Raw genomic sequence first — 22,575 nt, forward strand, 5'->3', positions numbered from 1 at the left:
TGAACATAGTGATCTAAATATGTCTATTAGATATAGTTGGTTTACAGTGTTGTTCAAGTTTTCTATTTCCCTAATCTCCTAATTATGGTTTTAATTATTGCTGTATTGTTAAAAATGAAGTATTGATGTCTCAAAATATTATTTTTGAATTGTCTGTTCTTCAGTTCTGTTGATTTCTGCCTCACATGCTTGTTAAGTAAATATACATTTATAATTCTTAGATATTCTTGAATGATTGACCTTTTTATCATCATAAAATGTCCTTTGTATCTATTAATAATTTTGTCATAAATCCTATTCCATTTGGAAAAAAAAAAGGAATGGCAAACCCAAGGCCAGAACCAGAGAGTATAGATAGCCAACAGCAGGGAGGGCCAAAGCCTAAGAAATCGCTAGAGGGCTGGCAACAGGAGCCCAGCAAACACCCAGACCTCAGCGCCCCAGTGTCCCATGAAAATAAGCCCCCGCACCCTTTTCCGGTGCGTACAAGTCCGTCTGTGTGTGCTATTCGAAAGCTTCCGGAGGGAAACGGCGCCACCGCGCGAAAGGAACCGGTGGCAGCTTGGTTCCTGCGCGGATGCTGGGGCTGTAGGCGCCGAGCTTTCAGCTGGTTGCAGCTCCCAGGGAGGAAGACGCCGGGGCTCGCCTTCCCTACGCTGGCTCCGCCACTGCCATGATTCCGGTGTCGCTGGTGGTAGTGGTGGTGGGCGGCTGGACTGCCGTCTACCTGACCGACTTGGTGCTGAAGGTGAGGGCCTCGGGCCTAAAGCCGAAGCCCGCGGTGTCCAGGGCTGAGGCGCAAGGCCCGAGGCCTTTTCTCTTCCCCTGCCTCGCGCCTCCCGGGCTGGAAGCCGCGCGGCCGATACCCACGTGCGCCTTTCCGCGTGGCGCCCCGGCCTCGTGGAGTAAATAAAACACCACGGGGCCCAGGCAGGGGTATGGCGGTCTGCACAGCTACCGCAGTCGCATTGCGGGGCAGTGCAGGCCCCGCCGCTTTCGGGGCCTCCTGCCCGGGAGGCGCCAGTAGTGGGTTTGGGGGGGGGGGGCCGGGCCGATACCACACCCCGCGGCAGTGCACCTGGGAGGAAAATAAAAAGTCACTTAGGAAAGGCATTGTTTTCCCTCATTGTCTTTAAGGCCACGACCCTCCAAAGACTCTCGTACTGGAATGAATCTAAATCAAGTTGTAATTTAAACCTGTAGTCTCAAACTTTAAAGTGCATACAGTCGTCTAGGGTTCCTGTTTAAATTCGAATTCTGATTAATCAGGCTTGGGGCGGGGCCTGTGATTCCGCGTTTGTAACCAGTTCCCATGTGCTACCAATGCTGTTAGTCTATGGACCATACTTCAAAGTAGCATCATCAGGTAACAGGATTTAGATAGCTAGTTTCTGACTACTCCACTTCTAATCTGCACCCTGTACCCACCCCACACATACGCCCTGGGTGTACGGTCCACTCGAGTTACTTGGGAAGGGTAGCAAAAATTCTGCACAATTGTCTGACCACATGCTTCTAGCAACCTTTGGAATTGAATGGGGGAGGTGGGGCGGGGAGGTAAAGTCATTATACAGAGTTTATTCCACAATACCGTTCTCAAATGTTTAATAAAACCTTCATGTTATGAATACCGTTTTAAATAGAATATTATAATTTAGTATTGTGTGCTTTACGTGTAACAGTAAAATGAAATGATACTTGTGCTTTTTTGTTGCATTTAAACTTGCAAAGTGAGGAGATTATAGAGTCTTTAGAACAATGGCTGAGTTCAGCCACTTCCCAGCCTTTGTGCCTTGGCCAAATTACTCTCTGTGCCTGGGTTTCTTCATTTTCAAAAAGTAAGGATCTTCTGAGATAGTAGAAAGGATTACGTTAGCTCACACACGTAAAGGTTTGCTACTTCACCTGAAATTCAAGAACCAGCAGCTCTTGCGTCGTCAGGGAGCTCTTCAGAAATGTACAATCTCAGTCCTCTCCCTGACCTACAGAATCAAAATCTGAATCTTTACCAGATCCTTTGGTGCTTCCTCTGCAGGTACTTGGCATAGTGTTTAGCCTATCATAAGCAGTACAGGCCACTGCTTCCTTAAACAGTGATTTTATTGTCTAGGAAAAACAAAGCCACATCATTTCCTCATGTTGCATATGTGACAAAAATCAAAAATAAAGGGCATCTGGGTGGCTCAGTCAATTAAGCATCAGACTCTTGGTTTCAGCTCAGGTCATGATCTCACAGTTTGTGAGTTCAAGCCCTGCATCAGTCTCTGTGCTGACGGCGTGGAGCCTGCTTGGGATTCTCTCTCTCCGTCTCTCTCTGCCCCTCCTTTGTGCTCGCTCGCTCTCTCTCTCTTTCAAAATAAATAAACTTAAAAAAAATTTTAATCCAAAATAAGAAGAACTTTTCAAACCTCTCCAGTCTCTGGTCAAGTGTGTGAGGTGATGAGGTTACTTTAATTTCAGTAACAACCCCTAGATCCCCAACAGAGTACTATTCCTTGAGCAAAAGACCTCACTCTCACTCAGAGTCACTGTCTGGGCAATGGAGAGACCTCAAGCTCTGGGAGTCTGTACCTTCAGCTTCTCTGCTTCTAACTTGATCTGCTGTTCCATGTTTGGTTCTTCTAGGATTTCCTCAGTAGACATCTACTGAAGGGGCGTGTCACTCTACTTTTCTAAGTCTCAGAAAACAAGCAGGTTGAAAAACTTCACCTGAAGACTGAAAACAGAGGACATTATAGATCCAAAGACAAACGGATACCTGTATCAGTCAGGTCATTTTTTATGATTGTGATAGGACTGAAATATCTTACAAACAAATTCCTCAGATGGATGGGCATCAATATGATAAAATACTTAACTGTATTTACTGTAACTGAGGGGTAAAAGGGGTCATTGTCAGGGTATATAAAACAACCTTATATCATCCAAAATCCTACATTACTCAAGGAGTTCAAACTTCCCTAAAGATAAAACTTGTTCGGGTGTGTATAAGCAGCTATCCCATCAACCCTGAAAAATGTAAGTTATTAAGAACAATTTGGTTTTATAAAAGTTTTGTACTTCCACATGATCAAAGGCAGCTTAAGGTCTCAGAGTGGTTGCTAAGAGGATAGAAAGCACTGATTGCAGCTAACCTGTCCTCTGAGTTGGATTGGTTGGAGGTCTTTTTAGATTATAACACAAGATCTCTTTCTGTGATAACAAGGCTTCTAGACCTCTGCTGTCCAGTGTGGGAGCCACTAACTACATGTGGTCATGTAGCATTTGAAATGGGGCTGGTCTAAATTTGAAATGTGCTGTAACACACTGCTTTCAAAGACTTACGTACAAATAAGTAAATGAAATGTAAAGTATTTAAATAGGTTTTTTATATAGATTACATATTGAAATGATAATATCTTAGATATTTTTAGTTAAAAAGTATGTTTAAATTAATCTGTTTCTATTTACTTTTTTAAATCAGCTACTAGAAAATTTAAAATTACATATGTGGCTTGCATTTGTGGCTCACATATGTCTATTGGACAGCGCTGTTCTAACTTTGACAAACTTTTTCTGTAAAGGGCCAGATGATAAGTATTTTAGCCTTTGTGAGCCACATAGGCTCTCTGATACATATTCTTGTTTTTTTGTTGTCTTTAACCCCTTAAAAGTATAAAAACTATCCTTAGCCCATAGGCTATACAAAGAAACAGGCTGTATGGGGCACTTGGCTGGCTCAGTTGATAGAACATGCAACTCTTGATTTCAGGGGCTGTGAGTTTGAGCCCCACATCGGGCGTAGAAATTACCTAAAAAACAACAAAACAAAACAAAAAAAAAACAGGCTGTAGACCACATTTGGCCTACAGGCCATAGTTTGCCAGACTCTAACCTCAACAGACCAGCTAGTCTGAGATCTTTAATATCCTGAAAAAGAAACATACAGCTTTAAAATTATAAGTATTTGGGCAGTCAGTATCTTCCTTTCCTGTAGAAAAGACTTCTTTTTGATTTTCTTAAACATCATACATGTTCTTCAAAACTGAGTGATGTGGAACTTTTTCTCTCCTAGTCATCTGTGTATTTTAAGCATTCTTATGAAGACTGGTTGGAAAACAATGGATTGAGCATCTCCCCATTTCACATAAGGTGGCAAACTGCTGTTTTCAATCGTGCCTTTTACAGTTGGGGACGGCGGAAAGCGAGGATGCTTTACCAGTGGTATTCTTCATTTTTCTTTTTGGTTTAAAGTAATCATTGTGATCATGAGAAATGCTTGTCAAATGAACTATTTCCATCATTTTCAATCTACTGAGTTTTAAAATATTGACAGTATAAAACGTCTGGTTTTCTATAAACTTAAATGGGATTACATCATTGTGCTTTTGCATACATCAAAAATCAAGGTTCTATACCTTATCTGGATAGTAGTACATGGGTGCACACGTAAAAATTCAGTGAGCAGTACATTTGACACTTGTGCACTTTTCTGTGTAAGTTATTCACTAATAGAAATGCCAAAAAATTGGAACATTTTCCATTATGAAATTAATTCTGTAGAATTATGTCCCCTATCATAACACATAGAAACAAGGGTCCTGGGAGTCATAGGATACCCAAAAGTCTTCAGGCTTTCCCCTATACTTCTTTTCTGATAGTCCTCCTGGGTAATGGTATTTAAAATATTTCACAGCCAGTAAAGCATATGCACAAACCACTAGGCAAAATGATCAGCCAGATTGTAGCAGCAGGGTTCTGGAGTCCCCTGGCCATGCCAGGTATACTCCTTTTAAGTTATTATTTTTTTTAATCAAGGAGCATATAGTTTATTGTTAGGAGGTTTATAATGATCTCTGGGCCACCCTAAGGACCAACACATTTTGTAGTTGACAGAATTTCTAGTATGGGTGTAAAGGGCCTTTGTCTAAATTCCTTTTTGCTAAAATTTTAGCACCACATGTTACAGAGCTAAATGTAAACAGGTCATTAAAAAGCAGAAAATGCAATAGCAAATCAAAGCAAGCAAAATAGAAGGAAACAATAAAGAGCAGAAATCAGAGAGATAAAAACTATACAGTAAAGAAAATCAGCAAAGCCAAATGTTGGTTCTTTGAAAAGATTAATAAAACTGATAAACCCCTTCCATAATTCTGAAGAGGAAAACACAAGTAACAAAAATCAGAATTGAATGGTTAGTATCAAAAAGATAAGTAACAAGCGTTATTGAGGATGCTGAGAAAAGGGAACCCTCGTGCATTATTGATGGTAATATAAATTGGTGAAACCACTGTGGAAAACAATATGGAGGTTCCTCAAAAATATTAACAACTGAAATACCACCAGCTGGTAGCTACACTTGTGGTGAACATAGCATAATGTATAAACTTGTTGAATCACTATGTTGTACACTGAAACATAGTGTGTCAACTATACTTCATTGTGTGTCAACTGTACTTCAATTAAAAAAAAAAAAAGAAATACCATATGATCTAGTAATTCCACTAATGGATATTTACCCAAAGAAAACAAAAACACTAATTCAAAAAGATATATACACCACTATGCTTATTGCAGCATTATTTACAATAGCTGTGATACAGAAGCAACCCAAGTGTCCGTCAATAGATGAATAGATAAAGAGGATGTGGTATATATACATAGTGGAATATTAACCGTAAAAAAGAATGAGATCTGGCCATTTGCAACAACAAGGATGGAACTAGAAGGTATTATTCTAAGCGAACTAAGAGAAAGAAAAATACCATATGATTCCATTTATGTACGGAATATAAAAAACAAAACCAACGAAGAGCCAAACAAAATATGCAGAGACTTAAATACAGACAACAAATTGGTAGTTACCAGAGGGGAGGTAGGTAGGGGTATGGGTGAAATAAATAAAGGGGTTTAAGACATACAAACTTCCAGTTACAAAATAAGTCACAGAGATGAAAAAGTACAGCACAGGGAATATAGTCAATAATACTGTAACAATATTGTATGTCGACTACACTGTACGTGATGAATCTTGAATAATGTATAGGATCAATATGTTGTACACTTGAAAGTAATGCAGCAGTGTATGTTAATTGCACTTCAATTTTTAAAAAATCAGAATTGAGAAAAGGGAACACGACTGCAGATTCCATGTACATTTTTTCAAAATGAAACGATTGTGAACAACTCCATGCCTATAAATTTGACAGTGTAGACAAAATGGACAAGTTCGTTGAAAAACACAACTTACCAAAAAGTGAAGAAATGTAATAGATTATTCCCAACTATAGAAGGGTAATTTGTAATTATTGTAATTATTAAAACAGTAGAAGAAGGAAACTGTTGTTAAATTTTACCATGTTAATATTTAAGCTCATCACAAAATAATAGCTAAAATAAAATGAAAACAAAAGAATTGGAGATAAAAAAGAAATGGATGTCTGTAATGTCAGAAGAGCTTTTATAATTATGTGAGAACAAGATCAAAACAATTCTATGTAAATGGACAAAAGAGAGGAAAGAAACTTTATTGGGAACAATATTCAGCCTCTTCAGTTATGTGAGAGTTGTAAATTACTACAACTGCTTAAAAGAGACCAGTGCCTGTGTTTCAGTCATGTATCTCAAGTTCAGGTAGGAAAATGAAGCAGAGTTATTGAAATTTTTAGCCATTATTTTGAAGCTATGAAATGTGGCTGGTCAATAAATTTGCTAACCCGTGAATTTTGAGGAAGTGTATGTTTATGCAATTTTGCTTCCTCCCGACAGGTTCAATTTTGGAATGGTGTTTGGCGTAATTGCTATGTTCAGCTCTTTTTTTCTCCTGGGGAAAACGCTGATGCAGACTTTGGCACAAATGATGGCTGACTCACCCTCTTCTTATTCCTCTTCCTCTTCTTCCTCTTCCTCTTCTTCCTCTTCCTCTTCTTCCTCTTCTTCCTCTTCATCATCTTCCTCTTCCTCCTCTTCTTCCTCCTCCTCCTCACTTCACAATGAACAAGTGCTACAAGTTGTGGTAAGTACCTTCTTTTTGCTTTAAATTTATTGCAACATGAATATAAGATATTTCTTCTGGCTAGCATAACTCCTATCCATGTTATAAATATGGAAACAGATGAAAAGTCTCACGATTTCTCAAATTACCTGCTTAAACAAAAATATTAATAGGAACGTAGCAAAGATTTGTTGGAATATGTAGTAGGGGTGGTAGTAGTAGTAATAGAACAAATGGACCATGAAAACTGTCTACAATTACACAGATATTTGAATTAACTTAGTATCTTCTTGAGGTGTTAAATGATTGTTTCTATCAAAGAATAAGCATGCTGATTTAAGATCTCTATAATGTATAAATAAATTGCATTTTAACCCTATGCGAAGTGTTGCCTTTCCTCTTCATGTCTTTCAGACTCTAACCAATAATATCCTTTTAATTAAAGATATAAGACCTTGAATGGTCACTGTGATTTCCTGATGTGAAGAATAATGTGCTGAGTTTTACTCCTTAGACTGTAAGCCATTTATAATAATTCTCATTTCAAAGCACATGTGTAAACAAACCTATACCGTATTGATCCATGTCTCCAAGGTTTAGAAGGGTGCTTTACCATTGACTTTTATTTCAAATTTTTCACATGTGTAGTTTTTATTTTCATGAGTCGTGGATGTTATGTTCTTAATCATGCTCTTATTAATGGAATAGACTAAGAGCTAATAATATATTTTTTAACTCATTTTTTGTGGTTTCTAGTAGGCTGGGTCACTATGGGGATATTTAGAAGTCATTAGTAGAGAATGATAATGAATCTCTCTTATGGTAATAGCTCTTTTTTAGAGGTTGAAAGGATTTGCCAGGTATGGCCTTAGAAGAGATGATTAATTTCCTCAACAATTACTAAGTATATTCTGCCTACTGGCCATATGCTGAGTCCTGCTTATATGGGGAACAAAATCCAATCCTAGCACTCAGGAAGTTTTAGTCTAGAGGGAGAGCTGCTGTGATTGTGCTATAGTTGGACAGAGTACAAGGTGCTGTGAGAACAGAGAAAAGGCATGCTGAGATGTGCCTGGCACTGGGAAGAGAGGAGAGGAGAGCTTCAAGGGAAGGGTGAGGAGAGTCCTCAAAGCCTCTAAGAAAAGATGGCAATTGAGCATCCCAATAACAGAGGGAACCTTATAATATGGAAAGGTGGGGGATTGGGGAGAATAATAGAATAATAATAAAACCTAGGTAATATACATGTTTTCTATGTGAGGTTTTTGTGCCCATTTTATTTTATTCTTTAACAATCTATGGGTAAGTATCTCATCACAGATAAGAAAAGCAAGGCAGAGAGATGTTAAGTCACTTGCCTGTGGTCACAGCTCATAAATAGTGGGTCCATCACTCACCCACCACTGACCTCAGAGCCATCATGCTCTATTCCCTTAAGAAAGACCACTAATTCTTCAAGGAACTATAAACTAACTTTGACCTGTGTCTAGGAGGTATATGGTGGAAGGTATATGATGCAGGAGATAAAATAGGAAATACCGGTAAGGCCTGGGTTATGAAAGATCATCCTAAGGAGTTTTGATTTTGGGGGGTGTCTAGCTAGCTCAGTTGGTAGAGATGTGACTCTTGATCTTGGGTTTTGAGTTCAACGCCAGTGTTGGGTGTGGAGATTACTAAGTAGTTTTGATTTTTACTTGTAGATAACAGGTCTGTATAAAATGGACCAAAGGAGGGTTACACTGAAGATGGGAAGAGCATATTAGAGGGCACTTTGGAATAATTCACTGTAGAAGTGATACAGATCTAAACTAAATTGGTGGTAAGAAGAAGGAAGGAGGCAGATTCAAAGGGTCTTTTAGAGTGGAGTTCTCAGGCCTTGGTGTTTAAGTGAATGTGAGGCTGGAACAAGAGGGAAGAGTTAAGGATGACTCTCAGGCTACATGATTGGTTATTGTTTGCCAAAGAAGAGGATAGTAGAGAAAGAAGCAGGTTGGGAAGAAATGTGATCATTCGCCTGTCTGCCTAGGATTAGAATGATAAAGTGTAGCTCAGAGAAGAAATTATTTCTTCTTTCTGCATCTCAGTTCATTCATAGAGCTCACAAAAATGTTGACTCTGTTAGGAGTCCTGCTTTGGAATCATGAAGAAGTCAGTTGCCCTCTGTAGTACACTGTGCATGTTTATGTATATATCTAAGAATGTTCTATCTCCTGGGGCGCCTGGGTGGCTCACTTGGTTAAGTGTCTGACTTCAGCTCAGGGCATGATTTCACAGTTCGTGGGTTCGAGCCCTGTGTCAGGCTCTGCACTGACAGCTCAGAACCTGGAGCCTGCTTCAGATTCTATGTCTCCCTCTCTCTCTGTCCCGTCCCACGTATGTTCTTTCTCTCTCAAAAATAAATAATAAACGTTAAAAAAAGAAAAAAAAACCAATGTTCTATTTCCTGGCTTTGATATGAGTTCTTGTAGCTCAGAGAATATATTTTCTATTTACATCATAATTACCTATAGCCTTATTCAGTATTAATTCCCAAAAACCTGGCACTCTGTCACTGAGAGATCAGAATTCTGGTACATCTAATACCCTGTGTGATCATGGCCAAGACAGATGGGCAGTCACATACTGTTGCCAGAAAATAAGACCTACCATCTGTTAGTATAATCACTCACTCAAATCCTTACCTTATCTCATTATTACATCCATAAGATAATAAAGCAAAGGAACCAATGTCCTATGGAATCAAGCCTACTGATTTATTTGAAATAAAGTTAAGATAACCAGGACATGTTGTGATATTGAGAAAATCTATAAGAATTAACCTTGGGGTTCCTGGGTGGCTCAGTTGGTTAAGCATGGCTCAGATCATGATCTCGAAGTCCCTGAGTTCGAGCCCTGCGTCAGGCTCTGTGCTGACAGCTCAGAGTCTAGAGCCTGCTTCAGATTCTGTGTCTCCCTCTCCCTCTGCCCCTCCCTTGCTTGCACGTGCTTGCTCTCTCTCTCTCTCTCTCTCAAAAATAAGCATTAAAAAAATTTTTTTAAGAATTAATCTTAAGTACATAAATTTAGAGAGGGGTCAGAGAAAAGGAAGCTACTTATCTGAACAGGCAGACACCTGACAACATGGAAATGGAGCAGGTATGTAGAAGAAGGTACCCTGATATTCTTAAAAAGAATGGCTTAGTAGGGTCTGAGTAAAGAGAACTTCAGATAATGAGCATCATAAAAATGTCCATATCTTTTGACCATTTACTTGTATACCACCATCTAGGACTCTAGCTTTAAGTAAACACTTCCAAATGTGGAAAAAATAGTATTCATCAAATTCTTATCCTAACATTATTTATTATGAAGAATTGGAAATAACCACAGTGTATAAGTGAGGAATGCTGCTTAAGTTGTGGGATTGTCATTCAGTGAAATGCTGTGTATACATTAAAGGTGAAGGTTATGAAAACTAGTTTCATAACTAGGGAAAGGACGCTTGGAATTCATGAATTTAGACAGCAATCCAAGCAACATAGTTTGAATCTTCTCTTCAGGTACTAAAGGAGTCTTAAAAGTAAAATTCTTCTATGCACAAAAATAAATTCCAGTTGAATTAAGATTGAAACAAAGTCATAAAAGACCTTGAAAGACAAAAAATAGGTTTCTGCTTATATGAACACAGAATGAGGAAGACATAAGCATAAAACTAATGGCAGAAACCATGAATATTGATAGATTTTACTACATAAAATTTTTATATATCAAAAAACTAAAAGAAAAAATTAAAAGGCAAAAGAACTTGGGAATACATCTATGATATGTATTACAGAGGACTGATAATTGATATTTGAAGTGATCCTACAGAGCAATAAGAAAAAAATAAACACTGTAGGAGAAAAAAATAGACAAGTCATGAGTAGGCTACTCACAAAAGACCTATCAATGGTCAGAAGTAGGGGAAACGTTGAGCTTTAATAATAAAGAAATATAAATCAAACAATGAAATACTTTTTATTTTCCTAAAATTGCAGATTTGAATAAATAAGCTTGCTCAAGGCTACAAAGGGTCTACTTTTGGAGAACAGTTTGATATGTATCAAAGTCCTTTAAATTTTGTGTAATGAAAGCATATGTTACTCTCTTTTTTTTAGAGAGATAGAGTGCAAGTGGGGGGAGAGGGGCAGAGGAAGAGAGAGAATTAGAGAATCTCAAGCAGGCTCCACACTCAGCACTGAGCCCAACACAGGGCTCAATCCCACAACCCTGGGACCATGACCTGAGCTAAAATCAAGAGTCAGATGCTCAACCACCTGAGCCACCCAGGAGCCCTGAAGCATAATGTTAAATATGGGACAAGGATTATTTCATTTAATCCTCAAAATTACCTTTTTATGTAAATGTAAATGTGGTTATTTCCATTTTAATAATGAGGAAATTGCACTGTTGGGAGGAATAATCCAAATTTCTTTGAGGTCACTTAGCTAGTTAATGATGGATCCAAAATGTCAAACCGAAGTGACCTGTCTCCTGAGCCTGAACCAACCATGCTTAAGAATTTTTACCCCCAAAATATTTGGATATATGTGTCCAAATATGTTTATTACAGTATAAGAGCAGAAACTTTAAACTTTAAAACAATTAAATGCCCAACAGTCTATTTTATAGAATACAGTACAGTTCTTAAAAATCATTTTGAACCCTTTCGCACTGCTGGTGGGAATGCAAACTGGTGCAGCCACTCTGGAAAACAGTATGGAGGTTCTTCAAAAAATTAAAAACAGGGGCGCCTGGGTGGCGCAGTTGGTTAAGCGTCCGACTTCAGCCAGGTCACGATCTCGCGGTCTGTGAGTTCGAGCCCCGCGTCGGGCTCTGGGCTGATGGCTCAGAGCCTGGAGCCTGTTTCCGATTCTGTGTCTCCCTCTCTCTCTGCCCCTCCCCTGTTCATGCTCTGTCTCTCTCTGTCCCAAAAATAAATAAACGTTGAAAAAAAAAATTTTTTTTTTAAAAATTAAAAACAGAACTACCTATGGCCCAGCACTTGGCACTACTAGATATTTATCCAGAGGACACAGGAGTGCTGATTCGAAGGGGCACATACACCCCAATGTTTATAGCAGCACTGTCAATAATAGCCAAAGTATGGAAAGAGCCCAAATGCCCATCGACTGATGACTGGATAAAAAAAGATGTGATATATATACACAATGGAATACTACTTGGCAATCAAAAGGAATGAAATCTTTCCATTTGCAACAACATGGATGGAACTAGAGTGTGTTATGCTAAGCGAAATTAAGTCAGAGAAAGACAAATATATGATTTCACTTGTGTGGAATTTAATGTACAAAACAGATGAACACAGGGAAGGGAAGCAAAAATAATATAAAAACAGAGAGGGAGACAAACCATAAGAGACTCTTAAGTACAGAGAACAAACTGAGGGTTGCTGGAGGAGTGTTGGCTGGGGGGATAGGCTAAATGGGCAAGGGGCATTAAGGAAGACACTTGTTGGGATGAGCACTGAGTGTTACATGTAAGCAACGAATCACTAAATTCTATTCCTGAAATCATTATTACACTATATGATAACCAACTTGGATTTAAATTTAAAAAAAAATAAAAATAGGGGCGCCTGAGTGGCTCAGTTAAGTGTCCAACTTCAGCTCAGGTCATGATCTCACGGCTCTTGAGTTGCATCGGGTTCTGTGCTGACAGCTCAGAGCCTGGAGCCTGCTTCAGATTCTGTGTCTCCCTCCCTCTCTGCCCCTCCCCCACTCACTCTGTCTCTCCCTCAAGAATAAACATTAAAAAAAATTTTTTTTAAATACAAATTAAAAAATGTTGAACCAGAAAACACTCATGGAAAAAATGTTTGTGATACTATTGAGAGGGCAGATGTCAAAACCATGTTTATAATAAAAATATAATTCTTAAAAATACATGTATGTGAAAAGACTAGAAGAACATACATTAAAACATTGAGAATGGTTTTTGGTTTTGTGTTTGGGGAGCAGGAGTATAGTCTTCTGTTTTTCTTTTGAGTTTTCCAGTTTTCCTGCTTTAAACATATTTTGTAATTAAAGTAATAAGAGCAAGAATTTCCTCTAGAAGGATACTTTTAGGGTCCCAACTCCTGGACTGTGAGAAATAGATGCTCAGTATGTGAATAATATAAATGATGCCTGGTGTGCCCCCACTTAACCTAATTTATAGACTCCTTAACAGATGACATAACTCAAGAGTGATTATTTATCGTATGAGAAGATTCTTGGGTATCTATAAGACTTTACCATGCAGCTCTTACAATAGCAAACTTCCCTTGTGTATGCAGTGATACATACAAATGCATCATCTTAGGAGCATGTGATTGCAAGACGACTTCTTCATAGGTCCTTAATATGTCTGTCTATTCCAGACAACTTACTTTCTGCATTAAATTTCAGTTTTAATATAATACGTATAATTTTGATACTCTTTTTCTGACCACTCTACTACACAAATTGTTGGAATCCAAGAAATGGACAGCACAGTGCTCCCACGCCAATAAGGCACTTTATTACAGTACCCTTAATTACCAGCACTCATGTTACTTGAGAATACTAAAATGAAAACTCATTGATGAGGGGCAGGAATATCCTATATTACTTAAGTATCTGGAACCTTGCAATAACAATTCAGAGGCAGGATTAAGATTGTAACAAAAATTTCCAAATCAGGCTTCTAGCCTTTGAGGGTAGAACAGTTGCTGACTCCTTGTCACTGTCACTCCGCATTCCCTGGCACTTAGCCAGGCTCCCTAATTCTTTCCCACGGTGAAGACTCCAGGAAGTCAAAGTTTCAACGTTTTTAACCTTGTGTTTCCTGTTCTCTTTATATTAGTGCTGTGCTTAGTTCAAAAACTGCCTAGTTCAAAAAGCTGATTTTTTACTTCTATTGTGAAAGAAGTAGAGAAGTGAACTATTGATACTCATATCACTTTTAGTTTACAGAACCTTTGGCCTGGAAGTTTAAGCTTTAATACAGAGTGAACATCATGGTTTCTTGGTCCCCAACTGTGTATTTATCATTGTGTCTATGAACAGGTTCCTGGTATCAATTTACCTGTCAACCAACTGACCTATTTCTTCGCTGCAGTTCTCATTAGTGGTGTTGTACATGAAATTGGACATGGGATAGCAGCTATTAGGTAATGATATTTTTCTTTCTACTAATGCAAAAAAAAGCTTTTTACTTAGTAGGGTTTATTACTAAAATCTGCTTCATTTGATACTTTTTCTTTCTGTGAATATTGCCTAGTGCAAATCCACATTATTTTGAGGTAACTACTCTTTTATAAAGATTAATATATTGATGAATATAGTCAATTAACCATGTGCACACTGTAATCATTTGACAGCATGGTTATATCTTCATGGTGTTTCAAGATTTTAATCGAACCCTGAAACCTAATCTTTCTATTCATCATTAGGTCAGAATGATAACCACTGCACTTGGAGCCCACCGACCTGCCTTCTTATTACTTTGTTTGACTTATTGGCCAAAATACTTTCCTGCTTCCACTAATAGCCTCTGCTGGCTAGAGCAGGAACATTGAAAGCTCTGAATTTGTTAACAAATATCATAGCCTATCTAGAAACCTAAGTAAAAGAAGACAAGAGAGGATGAGACCTGGGTCTTTCTTCAAGTATCATGCCCTGTTCTTGTCTTGACTACTCAAATGTATATTGTAATTATGCCTGAGCATTTTAAAGGCTCCTAAACTTACAAATTTGTGATAGGGGAGCACAATTCCCCCTTCACTCCTACTGGTAATTACTGCCATGATGAACACACATACTGATGGGAATGTGTTTTATCCTCTGGGTATGTGGACCAGATAAAAGGTTTTATAGGAGAAGATGTAATCACTTCTTATTACTTTCCTGTTATGAACAAGACTCTGTTGACTGCTAATAAACTCTCAATCTCGACAAAGCATATACTGCCACATGTAGTGGTTTAAGTGGGCAGCTACTTTTTCTTTTTTAATCTCTCATCTTTGCTTCCATACTTTTAGCATTGTAGCTTTTAGAGTTTTACATACAAAATCATTGTTATTAACAGTTTAATACTTCACAGTATGTTTGTGAAATAGTATGGGTAATCTTTTATAAAAACCAACTATCAAGTAAAAGCGAATTTTACAGTCATCTTAAATATATAGTACTAAATGACAGCACAGTATATTTAGGGGATGGTTTTTTTGGAGTAGCTGTTTGGTCTTATGAGGCTGTTAAGTATAATTCCATTTTTAGAGACTGAATTGATAACAAATGGTTCTCTTAAGGACAATCTGAACATTATGGATATTTAGGTATACTTATTTTAACATCAATAGGAATACACTTAGATAAACCTCCACTTTTGTTTATATTAGCCAAGATAAATATATTTAGATACCTTACTTGAATTATATTTTCTGTTGTGTTCTTCTCTGAAAATAATTCAACGTTTATTTATTTTTGGGACAGAGAGAGACAGAGCATGAACGGGGGAGGGGCAGAGAGAGAGGGAGACACAGAATCAGAAACAGGCTCCAGGCTCTGAGCCATCAACCCAGAGCCTGACGCGGGGCTCGAACTCACGGACCGCGAGATCGTGACCTGGCTGAAGTCGGACGCTTAACCGACTGCGCCACCCAGGCGCCCCTCTTCTGTGAAAATAATTCAGAGTAAACAGTTGAAGTGTTTTTCATTTAGTTCCTCATGGAAATATTAACCATTTCTTTTTATATGTGACTAATTTCAAGTTATTTGTTCAGCATACTGGTTTCTAAAAGTTTTGAAGTTTTAAGTCTATTTCAGAATACCCTTATTTTACAAAATGCAATTTCGCAGATAACCAAACTGGTATGCTGTTGTAAAATTGTGAGATAAATATATATCATATATTTGGGTATATTTTCCTTGACTGTCTAGAGACACTTGTTTTTTAACCAAGAATTTAAATTATAGTGGGAAGTTTTAAGATTAAATACATTATTAATTGGAAAAATGCAATACTAGTAGTAAATTCCTTTTTTTTTATTTGATTTCTTAGGGAACAAGTTCGATTTAATGGCTTTGGGATTTTTCTCTTCATTATTTATCCTGGAGCATTTGTTGATCTGTTCACCACTCATTTGCAACTTATATCACCGGTCCAGCAGCTAAGGATATTCTGTGCAGGTAACAGACTTAAATTTCTTTATTCATCTGTGTGTTGTTATGGAAAGTATTCACATCACAAATGAAAACATCTCACTTTTTGGTTGATAAATTCAGCTTATAAGATTCTCAAAAGTAATAAAGCAAGGGGCACCTGGCTGGCTCAGTCTAAGGAGCATGTGACTCTTGAGCTCAGGGTCATGCAGCCAAGCCCCACATTGCATGTAGAGATTACTTAAGTAAATATTAAAAGAAAAAAATAAAGCAAAATTATTTATACACTCCAGTTTCTTCAGTAAAAACAACAAATTATTTTTAAAAGGTTGAAAGTAAAATTAACAGAATATACCATGCAAATGTGAACAGAAAATATGACTACATTAAGTTAGTTAGACATAGGGGGTCACTTAATAATCATAAGGAGTGTAATCCACAATGAAAATGTAATCATTGTGAATCTTACTGCATCAACTAACAAACTATCAAAACGAAAATGGAAAAGTGCAAGAAAAAAAACCAACAAATTTAATAAAGGAAGTTAATCTCATCTCTCAACACATGGCAGTAAGATGAGAAGTCAGATCATCAAAACTAATTAGTAAATTAAAAATCAATAGATATGTCAAACCCTATACCATGACAGTTTCTTTTCAAGTGACCATGAAACATAAAAATTGACCAATTTAATTCAAAACATAATTGTTTTATACAATTATACTACATACATACATACATTTATACTACATAATTGTAGTATATTTAAAAGTGATAATGAAATAATGTGTAAAGTTTTGCTAAAAGGAAAAGTCACTCCCTTATGTAGTTACTATGAAATAAATGAAAATAAATGTTAAACATTCAACTGAAAAAGTGAGAAAAGAACTGTAAAATAAGTTAAGAGATGATGTCATTAATAAAGATGTAGGTAGAAAATAATAAATAATAGTAATAATAAAATTTAAATATAAGAGGTTTGGGGCGCCTGGATGGTTAAGTGTCTGACTTCGGCTCCGGTCATAATCTCCCGGTTCGTGGGTTCGAGCCCCGCGTGGGGCTGACTCTGTGCTGACAGCTCGGAGCCTGGAGCCTGCTTTGGATTCTGTGTCTCCCCCTCTCTCTGTCCCTCCCCTGCTCACGCTATCTCTCTCTCTGCCTCTCAAAAATGAATAAACATTAAGAAAATTAAAAAATAAAAATATAAGAGGTTTTTTGAAGAAAAAAAGATTATACTGGGAGAAAGCATCAATAGAATTTATAGTCAGATTGGGGAATGACAACTGATACAGAGAAAATTAAAACAACTATTTTAAAAAGTGTTCTTTATTCATCTCTGCAAAAAACTTTCAAAACCTTGGGTGATTATTAAATATAAATGGCGTAAACTCCAGAGAACAAAGAAAAAAATCTCAATAGACTAATTACAATGGGAGAAAATAAGAAAGTTGATGAAGAATGCCCCCAAAAGTTTCATAGGGGTAATTCTTTCCAATCTTAAAGGAAAAGGTTTTTTTTTTTAATTCCAATTTAGTATAAACTTTTCAGATCACATGGAGAAGGAAACTTAAAAAAAATTTTTTAAGCTAATAGAGCACTGATACAACATCTTGGAAAGTACCAGAAACTCTACCTATGGTGTATCTAAACAATACAAGGATGGTTCAACATTAGGAAATCTATTTTAAGGTGGTAAACATTATTTACCATTGGGGAAAAAGAAGTCCTTGTCTCAGCAGGTATCGGACTGAGTAACAAAATTCATCATCCATTAATGGCTAAAAAGCAAAAATCCTTAGTAAAGGTTAAAAATAGCTGGATACTTCTTAATGGTTAACACTTGAAAGTATTCCTATTAAAGGATAAGGCAAGCAATCCCATTATCAATTAACACTGGTACTGTTAAATGGTCTCTAAATGTGGGTCAGTACAGTAAGAGAAAAAGACAAAAACAGTATAAAGGAGTAAGCTTTTTTTTTTTTTTTTTAGATATTGTTGTATGCCTTGCAGTGGGTTGGGGGGGGGAAGAAAACATGAAAATCAACGGAAATGTAGAAAACTTCAGGGAAGAAGCTGGTTTCCGAATTAATATTCAAACAACAGCGTGGCGTTGGGGGGGGGGGGAACGTGTGCGTGAGGGCTGGAGCGTCCACGAGTGCGTGGGTGTGCACGTGAGCACGCACTTGCTGAGGCGCTGGGAAGCGCATGCGCCAGTGGCACCCAGAAGCCCTCGCGGTCTTCCGCGTTCTCGGCGTCCTCGCGTCCTCAACCGCTTTCGCGTCTTCCGCGTCTTTCGCCGCAACCGTCGCTCTGTGGGGCTTGCCTTTTTCTTTCGCAGCCTTATCCGCAGCCTTCCAGTCGCCACCTGCTCTTCCAGGAGCCAAAACCGCTGCCGAGCCATGGCCTCAGGGGACTCTCTCAACATTCCCCCAGAAAATTCAGAGTTACTTAAAGATATTACGGAGCTGCGCCAGATCCACGTGGAGGCCGTGCCTGTGGAGGCCGTCCCTGTGGAGACTATGTCGATGGAAACCATGACAGAGTACGAGATTATCCACGGCAGTTGGGTCCACGGAGGCCACCACCAGCCGCCTCTGATCGCGCTGCAGCCGCTGTTTACCAGCAACTCGAGCCAAGGAGACCACGACCAGGACATAATCATGGTGCAGACGCAGGAGGAAGTGGTGGGCTACTACGAGTCAGACGATCTGCAGGCCAGCAACAATTTCGAGGGCCAGGTGGTCATCCCGCTCGGTGAAGACGACGATTTCCAGCAGACCCTGGCTTCCTTGGCAGCTTCAGCGTCGTCGTCAGCGGTCAGCCACAGCAGGAAGCGCAGCAGCCAAAGCAAGAAGGCGAGCGGTAAGAAGAATTACACTGATAGTGAGGCCCATGGGGGAAGTAGCAGCTCTGAGTTTGGCAGCAAGAAGTGGGAGCAGAAGCAGGTGCAGATCAAAACCCTGGAGGATGAGTTCTCCATCACCCTGTGGCCCCCAGATGACCAAAGAGACCAGGAGACAGGGAAGATTGAGAAATCAGCTCCTGATTATTCAGAGTACCTGACAGGGAAGAAGCTTCCTCCTGAAGGACTACCTGGTATTGATCTCTCAGATCCTAAACAACTAGCAGAATTTACTAAAATGAAGCCAAAAAAAAAGAAGATGCTCCAAGAACAGTAGCTTGTCCTCATAAAGGTTGCGAGAAGATGTTCAAGGATAACTCTGCTTTGCGAAAACATCTGCACATCCACGGTCCTAGAGTCCACGTATGTGCAGAATGTGGCAAAGCTTTTGTCGAGAGCTCCAAACTAAAACGACATCAGCTGGTGCACACTGGAGAGAAGCCCTTTCAGTGCACATTTGAAGGCTGCGGAAAACGCTTTTCCCTGGATTTCAATTTGCGTACACATGTGCGAATCCATACCGGAGACAGGCCCTACGTGTGCCCCTTTGATGGTTGTAATAAGAAGTTTGCTCAGTCAACTAACCTGAAATCTCATATCTTAACGCATGCTAAAAACAAAAACAGCCAGTAAGAAGGGAAGACCCTTCTCAAAGTTGGGAAGTGTCTTCCAGGAGCATGATTGAAAATGAATATGCCACTTTTGTGTATTGTTTGTAGGAAATAATATTTTTATTGATTCCTGTATAAATAAGGGTCATGTTTTGATAGAGCAGTAAAAATAAAAGTAAAAAGTAAAATATATATATTTAATATATATACCTTTATATAACATTGTTAGGGTGCTATATCTTGTTCTGTAATACTATTTGAAAAACATGGTGTTTTGTAACGTTTGGTCCCAACAAGGATAATTTATGAACCTCACATCAAAAGATGGTTCTTTATACAACTCTTCTAAAAATGGGACTTCTTTTCACATTTTTTAAAATACGAAGTTCACCTATTGCTCACAAATTTTTAAAGTTGTGTATTTTCCAAATGTTCATATTTATAGTTTTAGGAATATGTTTAGTAATTCTTTGTATGGTTTTTCTGAAGGTTGATAACTTTGCTTGGAATAGATTTTCTTTAAAACAATGAACAGTAACCTACATGAAGTATTTTCCTGTTTAAAAAAAGTTAAATAGGCTTTGTTTGCTATCTTAATTTTGGTTGTATTCTTTGATGTTAAAACATTTTTCATAACTATCTTTTAGCTGCATTGATTTATGTAGTATTGAATATTATATGTGACTTAATAGTCAAATTCAATCTATTTTAGTCATTTTATTTCCCCAAAATACTGCAGGTGGTGTTTAGTATAACTTCTTTGCATGTTCAGTTAAGAGAGTGGTACTTAGTTGTAGAATGTATTTTGTATGTATTGACTTTTAACACTTGATAACACTTTTTAACATCTTGTGTAATAAAAGAAGCAAAAATAAAATAACCTGTTCCAAAGATGGAAAAAAAACTTGTCTGTGTAAACACCATAGCTAGAAAATAGAGAAAATGGGCAGGTTGTTAGTGGCATCAGGTGAATAGAAGCTAGGGATGCTGCTAAACATCCTACAATGCACAACAACATGTTCCCCACAACATAGAATTATTTGGCTCAAAATGCCAATAGTGCTGTTAAAAACTCCTGTTCTAGAAAAAGTAAAAGAACAAATATTCCTTTGGTATACGTATAAACAAATCATTAATGGACAACACGTTGTTTAAATAAAGGAAACGTGTTGTACCACCCTTCTTGCCACTTAGCCATCATGGGCAAATCTGGAATCCAGAGGGGTGATCTCATACCAGCTGCGTCCCTGACAAGTCCCTGACCAGAGATAAGAGGCTGCTCAGAAAGTCAAGAAAGCACGCTGTTGTTTGGGTGGGAAAACAGCATGGTCTGTGCTATGACTGTGTGGTGGGATTATCCTGATAAGGGAGTGATGGTGAGAGTGCAAGCATCTAGGCAATCCTGGTAGATCTGGGAGAAAGCTGAATTTAACATAAACATAACAGTGGCAAATGTAATAGGCTAGGGTTGTGGGGGGAGGGGTGGAAGATGGATAATTTTGTGAAATTGTGTTGGGACCAGCTACTTGGTGGGGCAGTGGGGAGGAGGGCGGTTATAGCTGTATCCCTAAGTTAGTTTCACTAGAGAGTAAATTCCACTAGGCAAAAACAAGTTTTTAATTTTGTTTTTTTTTTCAAATGAAGCTATGAAAGCAATACAAGAAAACCCTAGGTGAGTATCTTCTATAATTTTGAACTGGGAAAGGCTTAATGCAAAGGAGCAATTTGACCATACCAAAATGTAAAATGTCTGCATAGGCAGAACTATAAACCAAGCCAAAATACAAACTGGGGGAAAAATTGTAATACTCTTACAAAGGACTAAATTTTTCAATATATACATTCAATAATGATACATACAAATTAGTAAAAAAAAATGTAAATGCGATAGATAGAAATAGTTCTCAGACAACAGAAATACAAATAGCCTTTTAATAAACATGAAAGATGTACAAGCTTACTCAAATCACAATAGATTTTACTTTTCACCTAGCAGATGACAAAGTCTAACATATTCCTAGCATCTAGGGTTATTTACAGGGTAGGGAAACATGCCAGTTATGAGAATATCAATGCAGACTCATTGGAGGTCAATTTTAATGCACATTGTTTTTGACCCAGCAATTCCATTTCTATGGAATTTTCCATACCCTCACAGATGCATACTTAATTAGATATATAACAATATGAATAAAGCTGTTTATTGTAGTATTGTATGAAAAAGTTAAAGCAGCCTATGTTATCATTAGTAGGGAACCTTATAAATAAGTCAATATGTTTTCAAAAATGAATTACTCTGTAATGGTTATAAGAACTGGGCATTCTGATAAACTAGTAAAATAATGGATGTAAGAAAATTAGTAAAGTACTAGATGTAAGAAATGGGATAAATAGAATATGCAAATAAGGAAAAAGTCCAAAGTTCAAAAATGTAAAATCAAAATACAGTTTCCAGTAGATACTTTGATACAATTGGTGTATTTAAAAGATCTCTCTCTGTATAGAACAGAAAAGATTGTTTACCCATAATGTCCTGGACTAGAGTTGCCCTGGATATTTCTGGAATTAAAACAACTTACAACACTCAAAAAAAAAAAAAAAAAGAAAAGAACATCTTAACAGTATGAATAAGGTACAAGAAACTTGTCTTGGGTATCTGCTGTAATTAAAAATAACAATGGCTTAAACTCTCATACAACATTCCAAATGTAAGTAGTTCAGCACTGAAGTGTTAATTGTGTTATTTGGAGGACTCAGGCTCTTCTGTCTTGTTAGCTCACTATTCCCAACATGCAGCTTTTGTGTCATAGACTCAGGCTTGTCTCTATCTTAGCTACATTCCAGCCATAAGGACAATGATATCCCCATCACCTCCACTCATATCCTGTTAGTCAAAGCAGTCATATGGCCGAACTCAGATTCCTG

General features: G+C 37.9%; 2 protein-coding genes across 2 annotated transcripts in view; both read left to right on the plus strand.

The window, feature by feature from the left end:
* The first annotated feature begins 486 nt into the window (after positions 1-486).
* MBTPS2 (membrane bound transcription factor peptidase, site 2) overlaps positions 487-22,575 on the plus strand; it is a 41,454-nt gene continuing 19,365 nt past the window's right edge. The window contains exons 1-5 of the mRNA XM_043570123.1: positions 487-748; positions 4,055-4,203; positions 6,748-6,994; positions 14,041-14,144; positions 16,037-16,164. Coding sequence (XP_043426058.1) covers positions 674-748; positions 4,055-4,203; positions 6,748-6,994; positions 14,041-14,144; positions 16,037-16,164 — 703 coding nt within the window. The 5' untranslated portion in view covers positions 487-673. The remainder of the gene's footprint in view (positions 749-4,054; positions 4,204-6,747; positions 6,995-14,040; positions 14,145-16,036; positions 16,165-22,575) is intronic.
* Positions 17,286-22,258, plus strand: YY2 (YY2 transcription factor). The gene is given in 2 exon segments (XM_043570124.1): positions 17,286-19,290; positions 19,293-22,258. Coding segments are annotated over 2 exon segments (1,500 nt in total). The 5' UTR covers positions 17,286-18,170; the 3' UTR covers positions 19,673-22,258.

Source organism: Prionailurus bengalensis, chromosome X, assembly GCF_016509475.1.
Source record: "Prionailurus bengalensis isolate Pbe53 chromosome X, Fcat_Pben_1.1_paternal_pri, whole genome shotgun sequence".
Taxonomy (NCBI): domain Eukaryota; kingdom Metazoa; phylum Chordata; class Mammalia; order Carnivora; family Felidae; genus Prionailurus; species Prionailurus bengalensis.